The sequence below is a fragment of the Cyrtonyx montezumae genome, unplaced genomic scaffold (genome assembly GCF_038088225.1).
Source record: "Cyrtonyx montezumae isolate F1298 unplaced genomic scaffold, pur_monq_1.0 scaffold_13, whole genome shotgun sequence".
NCBI classification, from domain to species: domain Eukaryota; kingdom Metazoa; phylum Chordata; class Aves; order Galliformes; family Odontophoridae; genus Cyrtonyx; species Cyrtonyx montezumae.
Window position 1 is genome coordinate 34,037,397 of NW_027071859.1, and position 21,064 is coordinate 34,058,460.

A 21,064-nucleotide genomic window follows, 5' to 3' on the forward strand; every position below is an offset into this window, starting at 1 on the left:
AGGACAGAACACTCCTCCAGGTGACAGAAACATCATGGAGAAAGGGTACTGCTGATAAACATTTGATAAACAGCCTGGAGAAGAATTTTATTCAGTAAAATGAGGTAATTCAATAAATACAGGGGAAAAATCAGAATTTTTGTTTCTGTTGACTTTACCTTTGCCAGGTACAGATTGGTTACATAGGCAAGGTTCCTGCTGCCAGGCTTGTATCAAATATTAATCCATGATGAGCAATTCACTCCCATTACGACTACCGATAAGCCCTTGTTAGGGATATATGCATAAAGGATTTTAGACAAATACCATATGGCACAACAGCTCCAGGAAAATAAAAGAAACAAGCACCATGCACCCAATCATCAAGATTTCATTACAAAAGTCAGCTAGGCCACAGGTTGTCACAGGCGGTTGTTGAGGGCAGCAGCACAGTGCAGGCAGGCTGCACTGCATACTGCCAGCAAGGCCAATGCTTCCCAAAATCATCTTATTTGTTGTGCTCAGGCTGTGCAGATGCTTCACTCACACACCTGGGCTGCAGCAGGTTTACAGGGAAAGCATGAGTGAATGCCTATTTATTTATAAAATAATTGAAGCAAATGAGGGTTGAAACTGGGTGGTCTTTAAGGTCCATTCCAACCCAAGCCGTTCCACACTTGGTGCTGCTGTAGGTTCAGATGTGCAGCTGCACATTGCCTTTGCCTGAAAGGAGCAGGAAATTCACATGGTGAAGGAGAGGCTGAGACACACTGATCATACCTGGAGTACTGTGTCCAGTTCTGGACTCCCTGGTACAAAAAAGACCAGGATCTCCTTGAAAGAGTTCAGCAGAGGGCTACAAAGATGATAAAGGGCATGGAACACCTACCTCATGAGGAAAGGCTGAGAGACCTGGGTCTGTTCAGCCTCGAAAGAAGAAGACTCAGAGGGGATCTGATCCATGTCTATAAATATCTATGGAATGGGGGGCAAAGGGACGAGGCTGGACTCTTCTTTGCAGTGTGTGGTGATAGGATGAGGAGGAATGGCCACAAACTGAAGCATAGGAAGTTCTGCACAGATGTGCATGGGAACTTCTTCACAGTGCAGTGACGGAGCAGTGGCACAGCTGCACAGAGAGGTGGTGGAGTCTCCTTCTCTGGAGATGTTCAGGACCCGCCTGGACGCCTACCTGTGCAACCTGGGCTAGGGAGCTGCTTTGGCAGGGGGTTGGATTTGATGTTCTCTAGAGGTCTCTTCCAACCCCTACAATTCTGTGATCTCAGCAATGCTCACAAACACCCAAAGGCAGGATGCAAAGAGGGCCCTTTTCAGCGGTTTCTGTTGTCAGGGCCGAAGGCAATGGGCGCAGACTGAGCAGAGGAGGTTCCCTCTGAATCCCAAAAAGCACTTCTGCGCTGTGTTGCCACAGCGGGCATCTTTATCTTTAGGCCGAGAGGAAATGGCCTTAAGTTGCACAAGGAGCGGTTCAGTCCGCACATTAGGAAGACTTTTTTCTCTGCAGGAGTGGTGCTGCGCTGGCACGGGCTGCCCAGGCGGTCGCGGCACTGAGGGGCACTGCCGGTCGCGGTGCGGCTCAGAACTACATTTCCCAGCGCGCCGTGCGGCGCCGCGGAGGCAATAAAAGGCGGCGTGGCGGCGGCTCCCGGCGCATCCAGCAGCCGGCAGGTGCGAGCGGAGGAGCGGTGTTGTGTTGGCACGCGGGCCGCCCCGCCATGGGGCCGCAGCAACCGGCGCTGGACGAGCTGAAGCGGCGGGCGTGTGAGAGCGTGGAGCTGAACGCGGCGCGTCTGGGCGAGCTGAGCCGCAGCATCTGGCGGCGGCCCGAGCTGGCCTACCAGGAGCACCACGCGCACGACGCCATGACCGGCTTCTTCTCCGGCTCGGAGCTGCCCGGCGCCGCCTGGTCCGTGCGGCCGCGCTATAAGCTGGACACGGCCTTCCGCGCCGAGTGGGGCACGGCAACCCCCGCGCGGGGTCCCCGCCCGCTGAGCGTCGCTTTCCTGTGCGAGTACGACGCGCTGCCCGGCATCGGCCACGCGTGCGGACACAACCTCATCGCCGAGGTGGGGGCGGCCGCCGCGCTGGGCCTCAAGGCCGCCCTGGAGAGCCTGCCGCAGCCCGCGCCCGTCGCCGTGCAGGTGGGAGCGCTGCCCCGGGCGGGGACGGGGAGCGGGGCCTTCCCCGTGCTGAACGCGTGCGTTTGTGCCGCAGGTCACGGTGCTGGGGACGCCCGCCGAGGAGCAGGGAGGAGGCAAAATCGACCTGATCAATGCCGGGGCGTTTGACGGCCTGGATGTGGTCTTCATGGCGCACCCCTCGCAGGAAAACGCGGCTTATCTGCCCGATGTGGCGGAGCACGAGTGAGTGGGCGCGCTCAGGTGGAAAGGGCTGCCTCGGTGTTGTCCTTCCCTGTGTCATTAATTGTAGCTTCTTGCTTTTCTGGGCACCAGGTCACAGAGTTCTCTAGGCATCTTATTCTGATCGCCTTTGCAAGTGTTTGTTTTCATCTCTTGCTTTTGGAAACAGCTGACAGCCAGCAGAGCTTGATTGCTGTTTGGGTCCTGATTAATTTTCAGCCTAAATTTGCTATTCTGTATCTATTAACTCCAGTGTCAGCTGTGTCTTTTGACTCAAATTATTTCCTGGCATCCCTCGTGTGTACTGTCACTGTAAGTACAGGCAGCAGTCGTGCCCTCGCTCCCCTTTTTTCCAGTCAGCTGGCAGCACACCTCTTTGGCAGTGCTGCCTTGTCATCTCTTGATTAGCTCACATGTTCATTTTCAGCACTTGTTCTGTATTTGTACTTGCAGAGACTTGCTCCTTGCAGGATGTGTAACCAGAGCTGTGCACTTCTGGTGGAATTGCATTACTGAGCTAATGTGGGGTGTCTCATTTCCCAGAAATTTCAACATCTATGCAATCTTAAAGTGATTTGGCTTTCAGTAAACTGATAATTTATTTTGTAGGCAGCTGACATCTGTGGGGCTCTTCAGTTATTTTCAAGCATGTGGATTTTACAGAGAGATGCTTGGTCTGTGACTGCATGATTTCAAGCATTTTTCAGTTGAGTTCTTTTCCTGCTGTATTAGTTCTTGCGATTGTGCCATTCTTCTTCTGGTGATAGAAACCTTTTCCACTGTTATAATCTCAGGAGTATTCTATCAGCAGCTTTTTGATAGCAAATACCTTTTATGCCACAGTTATGAACGGTGCTTGATCCTGTGGATTTGCCCTGCAGGGTCTTTGCTAGTAACCTCTTTCCAGTGATTTTTTTCCACAGGTATTGAATTTGGCACTCTTAAATTCTGTAACAATTGTCCAGCCATGTGACTCGAGTAGTGAGTGCTGTTTTCATCTTGGCTGTTATCTCTCAGCCCCCTGTTCTTATTAGCTTTTTTTTTTTCAGTGTTGTTCCTGGTGAATAATTTATTCTGTTACTGCTTAGCTTTATGGTTAAAATTGACAATATTGGCAAGATCTACTCCTCCTTCCGTTGCTAGCTCTTTAACTCCCAATACACCACATGATGTTATGATGTAGAATATCAATAATACAACGAAAATCATAAAACCATAACACTCTGCTAGATTCTTTCATGTGAGGAATCTGAATTGTTTAATGTCCTTTTGACGCTTAGCTCAGCCTGGCTTCTAGTTGCTCTCCCTTAAGACTATGTTTGTAGCCTTCATTGACAGTCCTTTCTCCATTTCATCTTTTATGAAGGCCCCCTGAGATTGATGCGTCTCCCTTCAGAGGTGATATTCTATTGTAGGGTACAAATCCCAACTAGCCTTTAAAGCTTGAAGGTGGAGGAGACGTGAAATCGAAGCACTGAGTGGAAACAGCTTGCTGCCTCCAGAAGCTTGAAATACTCAGCTTATGCCATGATTGAAATAATGAGATTTTCAACATACAAAGACTGCTTTCATGCTTTGCATTTGGTCTTTTGGTTGTTTCTAAGGAATTTAAGAATTAACAATCACGAAATTATTAGAGCATCTATTTGCAAACTCAGTCTGACTTGTGCCTGAGGTAAAATCAACTCTCTGGGATAAGTGTTGTGAATGCATTCCATAATGTGTTGTTTCTTATTCATTTTTCATTGGATTAGCCAGAGGATTTTTTGGGTTAGTCAAACGAAAACTTAAGGCTTGTGTTATCCACCAAAACCTGTTTTCATTCTGTATGTGACATTTATACTGCAACAGAGGTCCAAAGAGAACTGCTGAACTTTTTAAATAAGCAGCTCATGTTTCTTGTGGACAAAAATGATTGCAGCATGACTGTGATCTTTACTTTGTCTTCTCTCTGGCTTGTTGGAGAATATTTAGGAGTTTGTCCTGTCATCTTTATGAGCTGAATTGAAGGCTGCAGGCTAATGCTTGGGATGTACTGATAGTGTGGAGTGTACGATCCTTGGGGAGAAGGGGAGAGGAGGGAGAAAGGGCATTATGAAAGCTTGCTTAGTTTAGATTGCAGATGCTAATGGAGACATCTGCTGCTGCAACAGGGGACTCCACTGTCTCCTTCTGTGCTGTCTGGTATGTAAGTGCCAGTATTGGCTTACAGCTATGGTATGAGGGTTCAGTTGAGGGCAAGTGGTTGAGCTGGCATTTGTGCAGGACAGGGACAGCCATGGTAGGCCTTCCCTAGCTGGGTTAGTGATGGGTGTGTCTCGAGAAACTCTGTGAGCCTGAGGATAGAGCATTGTATGTAAAGCCCTGGGATTTGAGTTCCAACCAATTTAGTTAAAGCCTCTGGTATGGATAAAAGCTGCTATTTGCATGTTTGAGAAATGGCAATAAATAGGTCGATGTTTAATATTTGCCTTGTGTGTAAGGTGTTATCATATATCTGAAGACACAGAATTTCTTTTTAAGGCCAATAAATGGCACTCATCAGAAGAGTTCATACTTGCTTCATCCTATTGGATATGTTGAGGTATGGTATTAAGACTTCTGTGAAGCTGGAGGACTCCTTTTGCAGTAGGTTTCTTCATCACTGCAAGCTTTTCTGTGTTGTTTTTTTTTTTTTGAGGTGTACAGGGAAAGGGCATTCTTGCTGTAGTGTTATGTACATTTTAATACTAGGCTGTCCCACTACTACACTTAAAACTTGCTTTTCTTTGTTTAGGCATGGGTTACATGTGATCTTACCAATGTACTTTTACTGTCAATTATATATAATTTACAGCCCAAATTTAAAAGTTTGGCAAGAATTAAGGCAGTCAACTTCTAATGATGAATTGATTATCCTCTGAGAACAATATTATTAGTTTCTCAGAACCATCAGGAAGGTATAGGAAAGACTGGAGAAATGTACGTAATACAAGAAGCCTTTAATCTGCAGGAAAGACTGTACATTATGGGATGTACATCTTTTGCCTGATTGGCTCTTGATATAATCTGATTTCATTAGTTTTGTAGAGATCTTTCAACACCTTCCTGCACTCAAAGGTAGTTTAACTTTGCAGTGATGTTGTGCTAGGTAAATTGTTGTTTGGTGTTCTTCTGCTCAAGGCTTAAATGTGACTATGTGAACAAAAGGAACTTTTTGTTTTAGAGGCTTTTTTTTAAAGTGAATGAATAGCAAATAAGCAATGCCTTTTATTTCCTAGTGTGACTGTGAAATACTATGGAAAAGCTTCTCATGCTGCTGCTTATCCTTGGGAAGGAGTTAATGCATTAGATGCTGCTGTTCTTGCATACAACAATCTGTCTGTTTTAAGACAGCAAATGAAACCTACCTGGAGAGTTCATGGTGAGATCTTCATTAAATCTGATATCCAGCACGTAAGACTTTAGGCTGTTCAAATACTAACTTGCAAAATCCCACAATTTGAGATATTGCACTGTTGCATTAAATTAGTAGTGTCACTTCAAATATGATGTAATATCACTGTTTCACTTAAATAGCATGTAATATTTGCAGTCATATCTATGTCACAATGAACTGTTGAAGATAGCTTAATTTTAAGCCTTTGCACTTAAAGTTTCAGTTCATAAAGAAGGAGCTAAGTATGCATCAATAGAATTCCTTAAAATTTGTGTTTTTGCAGAGGCTTAAGGTCAAATGCTTCTGAATAATGAAGTATTACTTTCTATATCATTTTTGTAGTAGACTGTAATTGTCATTTATGTTGACATTCATGTAGCGTTTTAGTGACTTAAATTCGTTTTCAGAAGTGCTAAGAAAGGTGATGGCAGGAATCTGTAGTTCTGGGTAGTGGTCCAATCAGATGTGCTGGATTCTACTGTTTAATATTTAGTAGACCTTGAAGTAGAAACATACCTTTCTTTTGCAGTAAGATATGTTAACTATTATACAAGATTTTGAAAGTAAATTAAGCCTTTCTTTTTGCATGATGAGGAAGTTACAGAAGTTGAGCTGGAGGCTGCCTATTGTCTGTAAACTCAGATTTCCCTTCCTATATCCAGTGCAGCTTTCCCAAAGTTCAAATTAAGAAATGTGCCCATTGCTGAAAGGATTTAAGAATGTAGAGTTGTTTATTTGGAAAACTCATTGTGAGCTATATCTAAATGGAGTGTGGAAGCCCTAATCCTTCTGACTGTAAATGAAGATACATTTGCAGTTCTGCTGTGCAGCTTACCCATAGGAGTTTCAGTAGGCATAGGCTAACCTCTCTAACCTATGGCACCATAGGAGATAAGGCATTTAATGATGAGTTTGGGTGTATGAACCTGTTGCAGGTTTAAGAAGGGACTTGGAAGTGCCTAACTCCTCTGCTTTTGTTTTGGTTTCTGCAAGCCTCATTAGCAAAAAAGACCTAAACAAACCTTGTAGAGATAACACTCCCACAGCTATAGTAAAACTTAAATTACTGTATTGTTTCTACTACTGTCATAAAGCTGGCTGTCAAGCTGGAAAAAATTTAAAATGCCTGTTGGGAAGGTGTAAGCAAGCAGAATGAGATTTAATTCTAGGAATGTTGTGCTTACAACTGTATTACAGCTTTTGTTTTGCAGGCTTGCATTAACTGCCCTAAGCAATCCTCTAAATCTTAGTCTTAATCCACTAACAAGCACTGAAATGCTTTTCCTTTGTTTTAAGTCTAGAATCTCTGAGCAGTGTTTTATGTAATTGATCATGTTACATTGAGTTGGTCTCGTATTTGTTGGGTTTATCTTCCTTCCCCACTTACAAGTAAATGTTGGAACTTAAAAAATAGTAGATTCCTTTTCTTTCTGCTCAACAAGTTGTGTTAAACAGTGTGTCAAAGAAAAGTTCCATCTAGAAGCAGGGTTCCGTCTGTAAAGCAGCCTGCTTTTAAGATTTGCTCTCCATTTATTATTTAAGTGAATGCATACCTATAGACTCTATCCAGTTATGCTTACGAAGTGCTGCATTGGAGAAAAGGGAAAGCTGTTTGCTCATTAAGCTACTTGTTTGAGCAGATATGTTTTGGTATGTCATGCAGATCTGTGTGATTGCTTTCTTTCTTTCTGGCTCTTTATGATGTCTCTCTGTCTCATCTGAGCTATTCCCTTTATGGCAGACAAGTGCTGATTGTTGCTTGATTCAGCACTTTGTTTGCTTTGACTGTATTCCAGGCTGAAAAGGTTGACTTGGGGTTTCCTAGTATTTATAGACTTCCTGCATCAAAGTTAAAGATTTTTTTGCTCCTTTGCATCCCGGCAGCATTGCACATTCAGGCTTCAGTCACACAGATCAGTAATTTTGGGCACTATTTCCATTTAGTGTAGATAAGATGATTTCTCAAGTTCTATGGGAAACAAATCGTATTCCACGTATATAAATTGAGAGCAGGAGGCCTGGGAACAAAGGCAGCTTGTCAAAAGCAACTAGCTATCTTGTAGTATTGATAATTACAGTATTTTATTGTTGGAATAGCTATGTATTATGGTTTTTTTCATAAGACCTTCAATGCCATAATCAAAAACAATGTAGCTGTCATATATTTCCTTGAAGGAATACTTGGAACTCAAACTTAACTCTCCAATAAAATTGTGTGTATGTAGTATAACACTAAGATTTCTGAAGAATTAGTATGAGAAATCTAACAAACTATCTGTCCTGTGTAGCATGTACATTATATCAACGTTGCAGAGAAATTGAGCTTATTACATTTTTTCTGCAATCTGATAGAAGTTGGAAACATCCCAGCTAAGAAAGCCTTTAAAAGCTGGAATTGAAGGTAGCCTTTTTAAAAGGCTAATTTCTTTGGCAGTGTCAGCCAGATTACTTTGTAACTGTAATGCATTTAGATTCCAGGGGATTAATTACAAATGCTAACTTGGTTTGTCTTTAGACTTATAACAGATGTCTAACAAAAGTATAGGATGAAACCATGCTGGAAAGCATGCACACATCCCACTTAATCTGATGCAATGAAATATTTTGCCTATGCACTATTATTTTTGGGCATTTTGTATTTCATACTCAGCTGATGCTTTGTTTTTGTATGTATTTAGTTCTTGAGTGAACAGTTTCATGACAAGGATGAAGATAAAGCAGCAGGATTTAACACTGATAGTTTAACATGACTTTTCTCTTTCTACAGGTGTAATAAAAAATGGTGGTGTGAAACCTAATATCATTCCTTCTTACACTGAACTGGAGTTTTACTTGCGTGCCCCTTCAATGAAAGATCTTTCTGTTCTGACAGAGAAGGTTGAGAACTGCTTCAAAGCCGCAGCACTGGCCACAGGATGCAAAGTATGAATATATTCTCATGGCCCTGTGTTTTGATCTTGAGTTGAGGAGCACGGAATTGAACACAGCGCACCAAAGGAGGAGAAAAATCTTTTTCCTTATCCTGTCAGTTTCTAACACAGCTCAGTTTACATTTGGTCCCGTTACCTCAAGGGCACCCTACTGAGTCCTGTTCACTATATCGTTTCCTTGCCATTTGGCTTCCAGACAGCACTGCTGCATGGGATTCTTCCCTCCTAGATGTAGGACATTGGGTTTGTTGAAGTTCATGTGGTTCCTGCCAGGCTGTTTCTATTTTTGTCGTGTTGACATGCTTCTGAATAGTACATAGCTCAGCCCTTCAGCTTATCAGCTGCTCCCTATGTATACCTTCACATTATCACCTGTTCCACTCTGATTAGTTATAGTTGGCAAATTTGAATGTGTTCCTGTTGTCTGTAACAGTAATGAAGATACCAAAACAGTAGTGACACCCATATTGATTCCAGAGGGATGCTACAAGTAATATGTAACAACTTGGATTTTTGTGTCACTGTTTGTTACGCTTTGAGACTGAATGTGGTCTGTGTCCATTGAGCCAGGTGTCATCGTGAAAAGCAGCTTGGTCATGTACCATCTAGTCTTCAGTAAATCTGTGCTTGATGTTCACTGTCACCTTATAATTCTTGTACCTGGACATTGGTTTTAGGGAGAATTAACTCCATAATCCTCCCCAGGAGCTTGAGCATAGGGTAGTAATTTCCAAGATCCTCCTGACCCTTCAAGATGAATATGTCAGCAATTTTTCAGTCACTTGGAACATTCATCTACTTCAGTGACATTTAAAAAGTGATAGCTCACGAATTGCAGTGGTATTCCTTTCTCACTGAACATCCCAGATGCCTCCATTCATCTTCCTGTGGCTGGTTCAAAGAATAGGATTACCTTGCAATGTATTTATGAGATAGGAGGTTCTTATTGCCCTCTTGGTACAGATTGCTAATACAGCTCATCAGAGCAAAGGGGGTAGTGTGTATATCATTGCGAGCCAGTGGATTGTGAGGATGTGTTTTAGGCATTAGATGCTGTTTACCTGTTTTGGCTTCTCCACTACAGCTAGAGAAGGGTTTCAGAAAGTCTGCTTCATTCTTATTAAAGTTAAAATCTCTTGGAGCTTGACATGGGTAGGTATTTTTTTACACTTGTTTTCAAACATTTATTGTGTGAGTTCATTCCATAAACACTATTGAGGCTGCAACTATTGGAACTGCTCTAAACAAAACTACTGAAACAGAATTTGGTGTAAGACTTAAATTGGTTTTGACATAGGTTGATAGTACCTGCAGTGAAAATCATTAGAAGATGATTAGAAGAATCATTACAGGAAGACTTTCTTACTTTTATTGGAGATAGGATTTCACAGACTTATGCAATTTGACTGTCTAATGGGAGCTTGACAGAAAATAAAGCTAATGCTTGGCTGAATGTTATATTTGTGAAAGAAACTTTGTGCTTTTGTCTGCTTTGATATGGTTATGGAGTATGGATATGTACTTTTTCAGTCTTTCTTTACATTAAACTGTCTCTGGTTGGAGAAAGGTGTCTTAACTGCTTGTTTCTCTTGACTAGGTGGAAATAAAAGGGGGTAAAAATGATTACTACAATGTTCTTCCAAATAAGAGCCTGGAGAAGATTTACAAGGAGAATGGAAAGAAGCTTGGAATAGAATTTATATCAGAAGACTGTATTTTGAATGGTTTGTCAGGTAACAGTGTTTTTTGGGTTTTTTTTTTTTTGTTATGACAGATTTATCAAGTCTTAAGTGTATAAAAGGATGACATGGAGGCAGGTTAAACAAAACAGTTTGATGAGAAGAAAAGGTCAAATTAGAAGACAAGCAATGCAAAAGGATCTGGACAGTGTTGGCTCTAGAAGCAGAGAAATTTTCCCACCACACATTTAAAGCAATTGCTTTATGGTAATATTTCTGAAAATACTAGGAATAAATAAGAAACACTCAGTTCTGGGATGAATTGAGGCTCCTTGTGTTGCTTTGAAGCACAGAATTCTGTTTTATGCTGTGACTAGAGATTACCTTTTAGAAACCTTGTTTTATAATATTGTCAGACTAACATATGAACAGATTTATGGACATCTAACTAAAATTATACCTTTTTTGAAGTGATTGTGTAAAGTTTTATGCATCCCAGTAACTGATTAAAACCTTATTCCATGAGCAGGTGATTCTATGCTTCTAGTTCACAAGTTCAGTGGATTAGTTTTCCATAGTGTGCCATTCAAGTAGGTGATCACTTCACTGTCTTGACTGTGTCTCAAAGCTACATTGTTTTCTTAATCTGAGCTGTATAGTAGTAGGACTGAATTCCTGAATGCTCAGGTGGGTTTCTTGTTACCTTTTGCAGTTTTTTAGAATCTTCCTGCAGGAGTGCTGTTCAAGTCTTGTAAGTGCTGCTAATACTTTATAGATGTACTGGTTGTAACTCATATATATTGTTTTTAGTCCACTCATGTTAAAAGCGTTTCTCTTTGGTCAGAAGGAAAAGTCTGTGCTCAGTAAAAATAGTTACTCTAATTAGTTTGTGTTACTAATATCCTGTATGTTAAACTCAGATTAGCTTTAGACAGATGAAGTTCTTGCTGTCTGGGCACAGATTTCTCAGACTCTTTGGGCGGGGTTTGTAACAGATCTAATGGGATTCTGGTTGCTTTTTTCTTCCATTTGCCACTTCTGAACTGAGGCAATGCTAGCACATTTTCCACCAATTGTTTTGGTTTGTTGGGTATAGAATCAATTTGTAACGAAGTCAGGTTTCTTTTTTCTCCCTTCAGTGTGTTACAAGTAAGATCTACTTTGCCCATTTAGCCTAAGAAAGGGGTGAAGCAGTGAGGAGCCTTATTTAGAATGTTCACTGTAGTGACATTTTTGGAACTATACTGGTTGTTTCCCTTGTTGTATTAAGTGTTCAGAAGGTCGTTAACAACTAGTGGTACTGATTGGTCAGGAAACCTTTAAATGAACTTGGTATAAACATCTATCTACTTGTAATAGTGCTTTCATATGTAAGTTACATGATACTTTTAGTATGAGACATTAACTTGCTTATGAAGCTCCTTATGTGGCTGTCCTGTCCTTAAACTGCTTGTCAGATGTCAAAATAGGGCTGAGAAGTGACATTGTTCACTACAGTAGGCTTTTACTGCCTTTTAATTTCCACAGTTTCTCCTGTGAGTTCTTGTGGTGGTGGGGCTGCAGGAGTAGTAACAAAGCACAGCCTCCAGACACTTAGAAGGAAACGTTTGTATGCAACCCTGTTTGGGGGAGGGTCGAGTGTTTTGTGTCATCTTCTTCAAGACCTCTATTTCTGTTCAGTTTTCATATGGTTTTCAATGTTTTCTTTTAGGATGTCAGTTTCTTCTGTTGAAAGGGAAGGAAAGCTCAGTTGCTTCTCCATGTCTGTGCAGCTGAAAAGTCGTTAACAGATGAGCGTGCTCGCTGCTGCCTCTACATGCGTATTAGTATTGGTCTGCTTCCAGGTATCACTCTAGGCAGCTAAGCATCATGAAAAACTCCTTTAGTCTATCAAATCCTTCTGCCTTGTGGCACACTCTGCTCATTTTGCACGCAAATGGAATGATGTCAAAGAACTGAGTTAGATTGCAGGGGTGCCATGACCTATTCCTCCTGCTGATGGGATAGCTTTACTGCAGGATCTTGGTGACCTCTCAAAGCACCCACCCTTGTGATAACTTATTCTGGTATCTTTAGGACTCATAGATTTTGCTGGTACCCTGTGCACAGGATTGGTTTAAATTAAGTTAAGGAACCAGTATGTTTTGAAAATGCTGCTTTTGAGTTTCTGGGGCTGAATAGTAAGGCTACCTGGCATCTATTGCATTTTTCTCTTCCACTCATTCTTCATGGTAATAACTGACTTCTATTAGGTGCTCAGTGACTTAAATAGGTTTTGGTACTTGCTTTGGGGTATTTTTCTGAGAGGCTGGAGCTCCAGTACATTTCTGTTGAAGATGGTGCATGAGTGCATATTGCATTCACAGCCGTGCTATTCTTCGTACTTCCTGAAGGAAGTCTGATCTGTACTTCTCTGGCAAGCTTACAGTTTCAGGTGATTGTCTGCAAGTATTTGGGACAGCTGTTGCTTTAAACATACTGATAGGTTGTTGTCACTACGGGGTTAACATTTTTCTAACAGAGGGTAAGATTTGACTTACATTTGTATTTAAATTGTTATTCAGTGAACTCATCTTTTAAACTGTCAGTGCCTGGTTTAAATATCTTACATTCAGCAAAAATAATTTAGAACTGACAGTAAATTGGAGATGAATGAGGTTTCATATGAATTAGTGAATTGAGATGCACTGGAAATCTAGGTTTCATTTGTTGGTTGAAAGCAAGAAAAAAAGCCAACTCAGTCTTTCCAGCTGATTGTGTATTAGGTAGGGCAAGTTTACAACTCTTGGTTCAGTCTGGATGAGGCAGACCTTTCAGACTCCTGGTTTGACCCTCCAGATTTACCAAAGAATGTATGAATAGTACAGAGTCCTGAAAAGGAAAATAACTTAGTGCTGTGCCAACAGTTGAATTTTCTTCAAATTCAAACTGTATTTATGGGAAAATAGCACTTTTTTTTGGAGAAGTCCTTCTCATTCCATTTATGTACAGACCCAGAAGGCACCAAACTTGTCCTTTTTTATCACAGAATGTAGTCCCTGTGGACTCACTTTTATTAACTACATTTCAACTTAAAAATCTATATTCTTCAGTCAGTTCACAACCAAGTCTCAAGGCATTGCTGATGTATTCTCACCAGCAATGTAATGGTATGGAGTCTACCTGGTGTGTTAGAAATGATTTTAAATAGTTGGCAATGTCCTTCCATAAGCTACTTCTAAAGAAACTCTTCACCTCTGACCTGAAAAAGGCTGATTAGAATCTCTTTAGTAGTTGGTCATCCCTCTTTACCCACCCCCACTAGGAAACAAGGTCATTTTATGCCTTCCCTGCTACCTGAATTTCACAGGAACTAGCATGTTCATTTCTCCAGCTTCTAAATGTCTCTTTAACAAATATGGAAGAACTGAGTGGATTGCCTATGTAGCTTAATTAGTAGTAAAAAAAAGCCTCTCAGGATGTAGTTATGGACACTTGGATGATTTATTATAAGGAATCCACCACTTTGGGATGGTATGTTTAAATAAACGATGTAGTCTTCAAGGTGGTTGCTGTTGCTAGCTAATATACCAGTGGTGCTAGCTAGTCAGATAGGGAAGAATCATTAAAATCTTGAGCATTGCTATCAAAAATCTATCAAAAATTCTTTACATCTACAGAGCAGTAGAGTCTTGTGTAGAGTTCAAGTTCTTGTTATTTCCAGAAGTTTTGTGTAGTTAATGTAACTGAGAATGATGAAGAAGCGCCAGAAAGCCTACTTGTCCTCAGTCTGGTTTTGTTTAAAAGTACATTGCTTGTACTTCAGAGTTGTTACCTCTTGTGAAATGTTTGCACAGTGGTGAAAAGAGGTAACTGTTGGGCATGCTCATAGGTGCTGGAGCAGGATTTGAAATAGCTGGGCTGTGCCAAATGCAAAGGCTTGGAGCTTTCCTCTTTTCTGAATTAACAGCTTACTCAGGAGATGCTTGATGAGCATCTCAGTAAGTGGGATAGGAACTGGTTGATGCAGCTTTCTTGCAGTTCTGTAACACATTAGTGACCAGAGCACACTGGAGAGCATCTGAAGATGGCTAGTTAGGAGAAAATTGATTCTCTGATGGGAGATTTTTATGTAGATCATGACTCATTGGAAATGCTTACATATTAGTATTTAGGACAAAGGATATTCTGTTTTAAAGGTGGGATGGAGATGATATTGGTCATAGATTCTCCTACACCATTTAAAATTTCAACACATTGACTGAGAATTTTCCTGCTACTTCTAGGTTCCACGGACTTCGGAAATGTTACCTTTGTAGTCCCTGGGCTTCATCCTTATTTTTATATTGGCTCTGATGCGTTGAACCATACTGAGCAATACACAGAAGCTGCAGGTGAGTGGAAGTGGAAATGTCAGAAGCTTACATCTAGAACTATGAAATACTGTACAGTCTGGCTGCTGACTCTTCACTACAGTGTGTTTAGGAACTAAATATTTTGAATTGCACAAGTTTAAAGCTTTTTAGTGCTTCTGCAGTGTTCAGAGCTACTGTATAGTGAATGTATTGAAGTGTAAGTACTGCATCTAAAAGTGGAGCTGCTTTCTTCAAGGGTGATGAGATAGTGAGCTGAATATGGATCTTGCAACAATTGCAGAGCTACAGACAAAAAGCTGAAAATGTCTAGTATTTCTATTTTTGCATTTAAAAATAGATATGTATGGACTAGATGACCCATTCCTCTTATTAAAAGCCAGACTTCTCTTCAGAGTACTGTCTTCTAAGAAATTAGAAGCATTAGCCAGCACTGCTGGCACATTCTAACAGTCTTTAAATATGAGACAAGAGATAAAAGTAGTAATTTTTACTCCTAAAACACAGTGTTCTGCAAATAGAGGTGACATTGTAAAACTGCTTTCTGTAAAAATGGAAATGTGAACTTTTGTTCTCCTATTTTCCATCTTGCTTATGTGAGAAGTAGAAAGTAAAGCGCTTGCGTGTCAAAAAAGTGTTTTGAGGCATCAGTCAGGCTTCGTGCAGTTCATTTTTGAGAAACTTTCAGCAATTGAAGCTCTCTAGGGTCTTATCTTATGAAATGCTTTACATAACTGATATTGGATTCCAACTACTAGATTGTCATATAACCTGAAATGTCTCTTACCTTTTTCCCACAGGGTCACAGAATGCCCAGTTCTATGCTTTGCGCACAGCAAAAGCTTTGGCTATGACAGCACTGGATGTCATTTTCAATCCAGATCTTCTAGAACAAGTTAGAGAAGACTTCAGACAAGTGAAGCTAAAAGAAGAGGGACAACTAAATCCAGTAGAAACTGACAAAAAGCCTGATGCTGGTGTAGGAGCCTGTGCATCACGCTGAACTTCATTAAACCTCTCTCAATGGGATTGATCCAGTGGAGACACCATTTGAATGTCAGTCGGGCCTGGGTAGGTGAGTAGCTGAAGAAACACTGTCTTTAGGAGAATCAAATAATAACATTGCTTTTAAAAATGCACACTTTTCTGTTGCTGTAACATTTGCTGTACTCTGTATGGTAGTGATTCTCAGACCTCGGATATGTTGTCTGTCAGTTACAGAGTTGAATAAATGGTAGCATTTAGATCACTAAATGATTCTCTGTTGCTGTTGAAATATCCCTTATGGAAAATACAACATTTATACACAAAACTTCTGAAATAAGCATTATTCACTTCGATCACAGGCTGATTCTGACTTACAGGGGCATTTGTCTGACCAGTTAGCTTGTCTTGGAACAAGGCAAACTTAAAACCTGAGATGGTTTCACTGGAAGGTTGGATGTTTGGAAGCAGGCCTGTTTTTGATGGTAGTAGAAGATAACTTTTTATAGAGGCAAGATCTGTAAAGATTGACTGTCCTGAAATGCACTGACCTTCCTTCTGCTAAATTTTAGAGGTGTTACTGAGTCCTCAAAAAACAATAAGCAGATGAATGTTTTTGTCTAGCCGTAATTGGTATGTGCTAAATTTGTACTCCAGGGCAAAACAAATATCCACGTAAAGCATTTTCATTAGCCTGAACTGATGAATGTATACAGCAAAAGCAGTGGAGTTGTTTTTTATGAGAATGCAAGTGTGATACCATGGAACATCAACTGAAGGTAACTTTAAACTTGCTTTGTTCAGACTCCTGTAGTAAGCTCTGAGAAGCTTGTGCTGAAGATTTCTATTGAAAGAGCTGATTTCTCAAACCTGTTTTGTCCTGTATCTCACGTGTCAGATCTGTTAAGTCTCACCAGTTATCCTTTCTGTGTGTAGTGTGTTTAGTCTGTTTAATCCTTATTACTTGACTTCTCAGAGACGTTTGTGTGGCAGATTTTATTTGTGGAATGGTCTGTATGAAAACAAGCTATGTTTTTTAATTGATTCTTCGAACTATCATGTGAACACATAAGAAACTAATTTTTGGTCAGATGCAAGTTACTGAATAGACAGACTGAGTGAAAAGCAGCTTGTTGGCTGATGTTTTCCTATGCATAGCCTCGAGCTTCTGAAAAATCAGTAAGTCTATATATCTAAAACAATTTTGGAAACATTTGGAAACGTTTTTGAGATGAAGTGACAGAATCCCAGTGATGGGAATATGTGCTAATTGTTGTGCAGGCTGATGTGTTACTGCCTTCTCAGTGCTTTGTCCAACCAACTGGCAGTTCATTGCATCATATCCAAGGTCATTTTAAACATCTCAGTAATAAAAGCACATCTTAATTTTCTTGCAATCATTGCTGGAATGAAAAGACGACTACTCAAAGTACTGATTAAAGATGAATTTATATCAATCAGAATTGCAATTGTGGCTGACTTTGTTTGTCTACTGATTAATATTGGTAAGCCATTTGGGTTCATTTGTATTTGTATACTGTGCTTGATTTATGTTTTCTGGTTTGGTATAATTACACAAGAGCCAAGGGGTTTTTGAGCTCTCCTGTTTTCATTTTGGTCTCCCAGCAAACAGTTCTTTCGAGGGATATAGTGCTTTTCAAATGCAATATTTGATAGTAGTTTTTATCATTCTCAGGCTGGTTCAACTGTTAAAACTTGTTAGAATGTGTAGGGTTGGCAGGGTCCTCCAGAAGGAGCTCGGGCAGTCCCTGTCCAGCCTCCAGCTTGAGGTGGGGCAGTCACCCCTGCTGGGTCAGGTTAGTTTGGCTTCATCTGAATCCTGAAAGCCTCCAAGCACTGAGGCTTTTCAGCTTCCCCAGGCAAATGAATCCTGCTTTCTCTCAAAAAAACTTTTCTGAAGTTCAGAACCAAAGCAGTTTGGGATTCAAGGTAAGACATTCATTGTCATGATGATGTGTGTTTTGTTTTCAGCAAAGGTATTTCAAATCTCATAAAACCAGATTGTAACAGGCACTATTCTTTCAAGAATCAAGTATTGCAAATCCTTCTAAGTTTTTGCTAACATATTTCTGAAAGTTACTGTTTACATGGACACCATATATGACAGTCCAGTTTTGATGTGTGGCTGTTTTGTGAGTTAGTGGTGCTGTGTATGTTTAACAGCAGGCAGTGCTTATGTAAACCAAGGTGCTGGGTTTGAGAGAAAGTGGGAGGCAAAGCTCCTTTTAAAATTACCTTTGCTGATGGATGTATGCCTCAGAAATAACAGATCACTATAGATGAAGTATTGTAAGTGGTTTCTGGAGCCCATTAAGGGGTCCCAGTGCTCTCTCCTTGTCCCTTAAGGCTTGTAGGGTTCTGTTCTTTACTGGATCACTTGCCCAGGAGAGAAAACTGAAATCTAATTATTTGATTGCTATGAGAATGCCCTTCTGGTAGGAGAGGTAATTTGTTTTTCTTCATGCCTTTTCATTAATCTAGCTGTTTCTGACTGAAATTTTCCTTCTTGCTCCTTCACCACCTCGGTACAGAGTAACATCCTTCAGTCTGCAAAGCTTTTAATCCCTAGCAGAATTTGTCTAACCAGAACCCATCTGGACCAGCAACAGACTTCAGCCTCTAAAAACAGCACCATCCCAGAGGGGACTTTAGGTTGAGCTCTGAGAAGTTGGTCTGAATCATATCACAATGCCTTGAGCAAGACAGGTGAGAACTGCTACATCCTGACAGTCTTGGGTAGGGGACAGAAATTAATGTCATCTTCTCTGATTCTCATCTGAGCTGTGGCTGTGAAATCCTGGATCTCTCTGGTGCTGTGGGATTTAAAGTTGTTTGGTATTTGATCAGATCCAGAGCAAAACATATCTTTTGTACATATATAAACTCAGAGAGATCATTCCTTTGAAGGTGGGAAACATGGTGCTGTACAAGTATGGAGCTCTGATTCTGATGATGAGCATTTCTAGAAACAAACCAAAACAGAGAAACCACTCATTTATTGTGGAAATGAGAAGGAGCAGAGGGTTAAAGTTTGGATACAAACCAATACACTGGAAGGTGAGAAGTAGTTACTGTGTATGAAGTGCGTTTAATGGTTGCTATCCTTAATAGCAAACACCGGCTGTGTATGACATATCCTGTTCTTATACAATGCATCTACATACACACATAAGACTGAAAAGGCACTCAAGTTTCCAAAATAAAACACAGGTAATTTAATGATGTGAGTCCAGATGCGGAGGCTGCAGAATCTGTTCAGGATGCTGTGTCAGAAGGGAAGCTTTCAGAATCTTATGGAAAGTTAAAAGCCAGTCTTCCCCTGGAAGCCAAGGGATCTGAAAGTCCAACTCCCATTTGTATCTCCAAAATCTTAATTTTCTGGTTAGTGGTCCTATGATGAAATGTGTAGTACTGAACCAAATAGCACGGTATAGGCTTCTTAATAACATGGGTAGGTCTCTGTAATATCTGGTACTCCTCTCTGTGCTGTTCTTACAGTTGTGGGAGCGGATGGGTTCTTAGGAGTCTGAGGACCTAAAACATATTCCTGTGTAAGCAGTTCCCGAGACGCCTTGGAGCTCTCTGTGAGGAAAGGTGCTTCTACTGTGGTGATCTTCCCACTTTCATCCAATGAATATGTTACATTTTAATGCATGTTTTCAATCTTTTGAAGAAAACCCTCAGTGGATAGAAATACAGTGTGGTAAGAAGAAGCTAAGATGGTATGTGTATGTGAAGAAAAATCTATGTAGGAATTGGTGACAAAGCTTTCTCATGGTGGCCGGGTTTGTCTTTTAGTAACAGTAGAGCTTGTGGTTTCAGTGGCACATAGGCTGTAAGCGCAAGAGGCCCTGTAGGTACATTTTGCATTTCACAGTTTCAGCAGATATAAGAAGTGCTGAGTACTTAAGAGTGGCATTTATTTACATGATGAAGTGGCAGTCAGCAGTAATGTCCGTAATGTCTATGCCACGAGTACAATGCATGTAGTCCAGGGCAGGTTTTGTGTGACAGGATTCGATGTTCCTTCTGGAGACACCACTGTCTATTATCAGTCCTATTACCAGAGCAGCTACACCTGTGGAGGACAAGAGCATGCTCTGTGTGAGGAAGTGTTCAGTAGAACACCTGCAGTGTGTGCCTGTAGGATTCCGTAACAGCATGCATGTGCTTCAAGTCCTGTTCGTGCCACACCTTGGTTGTCTGTGTATGTGGGTGACGTGGCAGCAGACCTGACACGATGACTGATTTTCTGAGATAGCTTCAGTGCTACTATTACTTTAAAGGCCCCTGAGTACTTCTGCACTACAAATTTTGCAATGTACAGCTGCAGCACTTATGCTGACTGACTGCTCTTCTGAAGCTGTGATGTCACATAGGGACTGAGGTGAGTGCTGTGTGCCACCAGTGCCGGCCTTGTCGTCTTGTCCTGCCCTGGATGGTTCTGCACCTGCTCCGAGGGCCCACTGGGTTGTGAGGTGCCAGGGAGAAGCAGAGTTGCTCCAACGGGTCTGGGTCTCTCTCACGGTGGGAGCTCCTTTCCACTTCATTCCAAAGCTTTCAGCAGGGTAACTTTACAATGGTAATGCATCTGCTTTGTCACCTGCGGAGCACCTTTCTGCTGGGCTTTCACTAAAACAGATGGACCAGGCTTCTTCTGGAACTGCCTGCACTCACCAAAGGCTTTGGCAGGGGCAGGAGTTTTTACAGGCCGCAGCAGTTCTTGTCATTCAGGTTGCAGAGAGCTCTCCTGTACCAGCCAGTAGCACCGAAGCTGTCTCAGTGAGAAGTGGCTTCTCCTACAGTGACTGTGTTCTTTTTTTGTAGGCACCCACTTGTCTTCACTGGACCACTTTGCAGAGAAATCCTTTTCCTCTCCTAGGAAACTCAAGCAAAACTCCCACTGACCCAAATAAGCAGCTCCATGGAGAGGTCCTGTGTTTCCCAGAGGATTTGGCATCACAGAAAGTCCAACTTTTGTTCAGACTGATGTATTCCTTGGTGAATACACTGAAAGTTACATTTTTAAAGGTCAGTCAGTACAGCTTGGAAATGCTTCATTGTTTTTAAGAACAACTGAGTCAGCATAAGTCTGAAAGGTATTGCTGCTTGGCTCTGTCAGTGCAGTGCTGCCTGCACAGTGTGCACAGAAAGCCACCTTTGGCCAACAATAGTCTTTCTGAAACGTTTCCCACTACTGGACATTTTGTTTTTGCAATAGCTGCTTCTGACCTCATCCTGCAAGCACACAAGTGTTTGCATATCTTTTGTACTTATCAATGCCAAATGCTGTGAGAGTGCTGAGTTCAGAGGTGTGTGC

General features: G+C 41.3%; 1 protein-coding gene across 2 annotated transcripts; it reads left to right on the top strand.

Moving 5' to 3' along the window:
- The first annotated feature begins 1,670 nt into the window (after nt 1-1,670).
- PM20D2 (peptidase M20 domain containing 2) lies at nt 1,671-20,769 on the top strand. 2 transcript variants are annotated; one of them, XM_065731022.1, is made up of 7 exons: nt 1,674-2,141; nt 2,215-2,363; nt 5,621-5,763; nt 8,546-8,700; nt 10,306-10,441; nt 14,653-14,760; nt 15,540-15,763. In XM_065731022.1, the coding sequence occupies exons 1-7, from the start codon at nt 1,716-1,718 to the stop codon at nt 15,740-15,742; spliced, it is 1,320 nt and encodes a 439-aa protein (XP_065587094.1). In that variant the 5' UTR covers nt 1,674-1,715; the 3' UTR covers nt 15,743-15,763. The 2 variants fall into 2 exon arrangements, with proteins under 2 accessions (XP_065587095.1, XP_065587094.1); XM_065731023.1 differs by lacking the exons at nt 14,653-14,760; nt 15,540-15,763 and adding an exon at nt 20,572-20,769 and having other exon boundaries at nt 1,671-2,141.
- The last annotated feature ends 295 nt before the right edge of the window (nt 20,770-21,064 follow it).

What these genes read in the sequence shown, in the direction of transcription:
- PM20D2 (XM_065731022.1), top strand. Translation starts at nt 1,716, where the DNA reads ATGGGGCCGCAGCAACCGGCGCTGGACGAGCTGAAGCGGCGGGCGTGT. An exon ending in CCGCGCCCGTCGCCGTGCAG is followed by an intron (nt 2,142 to 2,214) that starts GTGGGAGCGCTG and finishes TTTGTGCCGCAG; the next exon opens with GTCACGGTGCTGGGGACGCC. An exon ending in CACTGGCCACAGGATGCAAA is followed by an intron (nt 8,701 to 10,305) that starts GTATGAATATAT and finishes TCTCTTGACTAG; the next exon opens with GTGGAAATAAAAGGGGGTAA.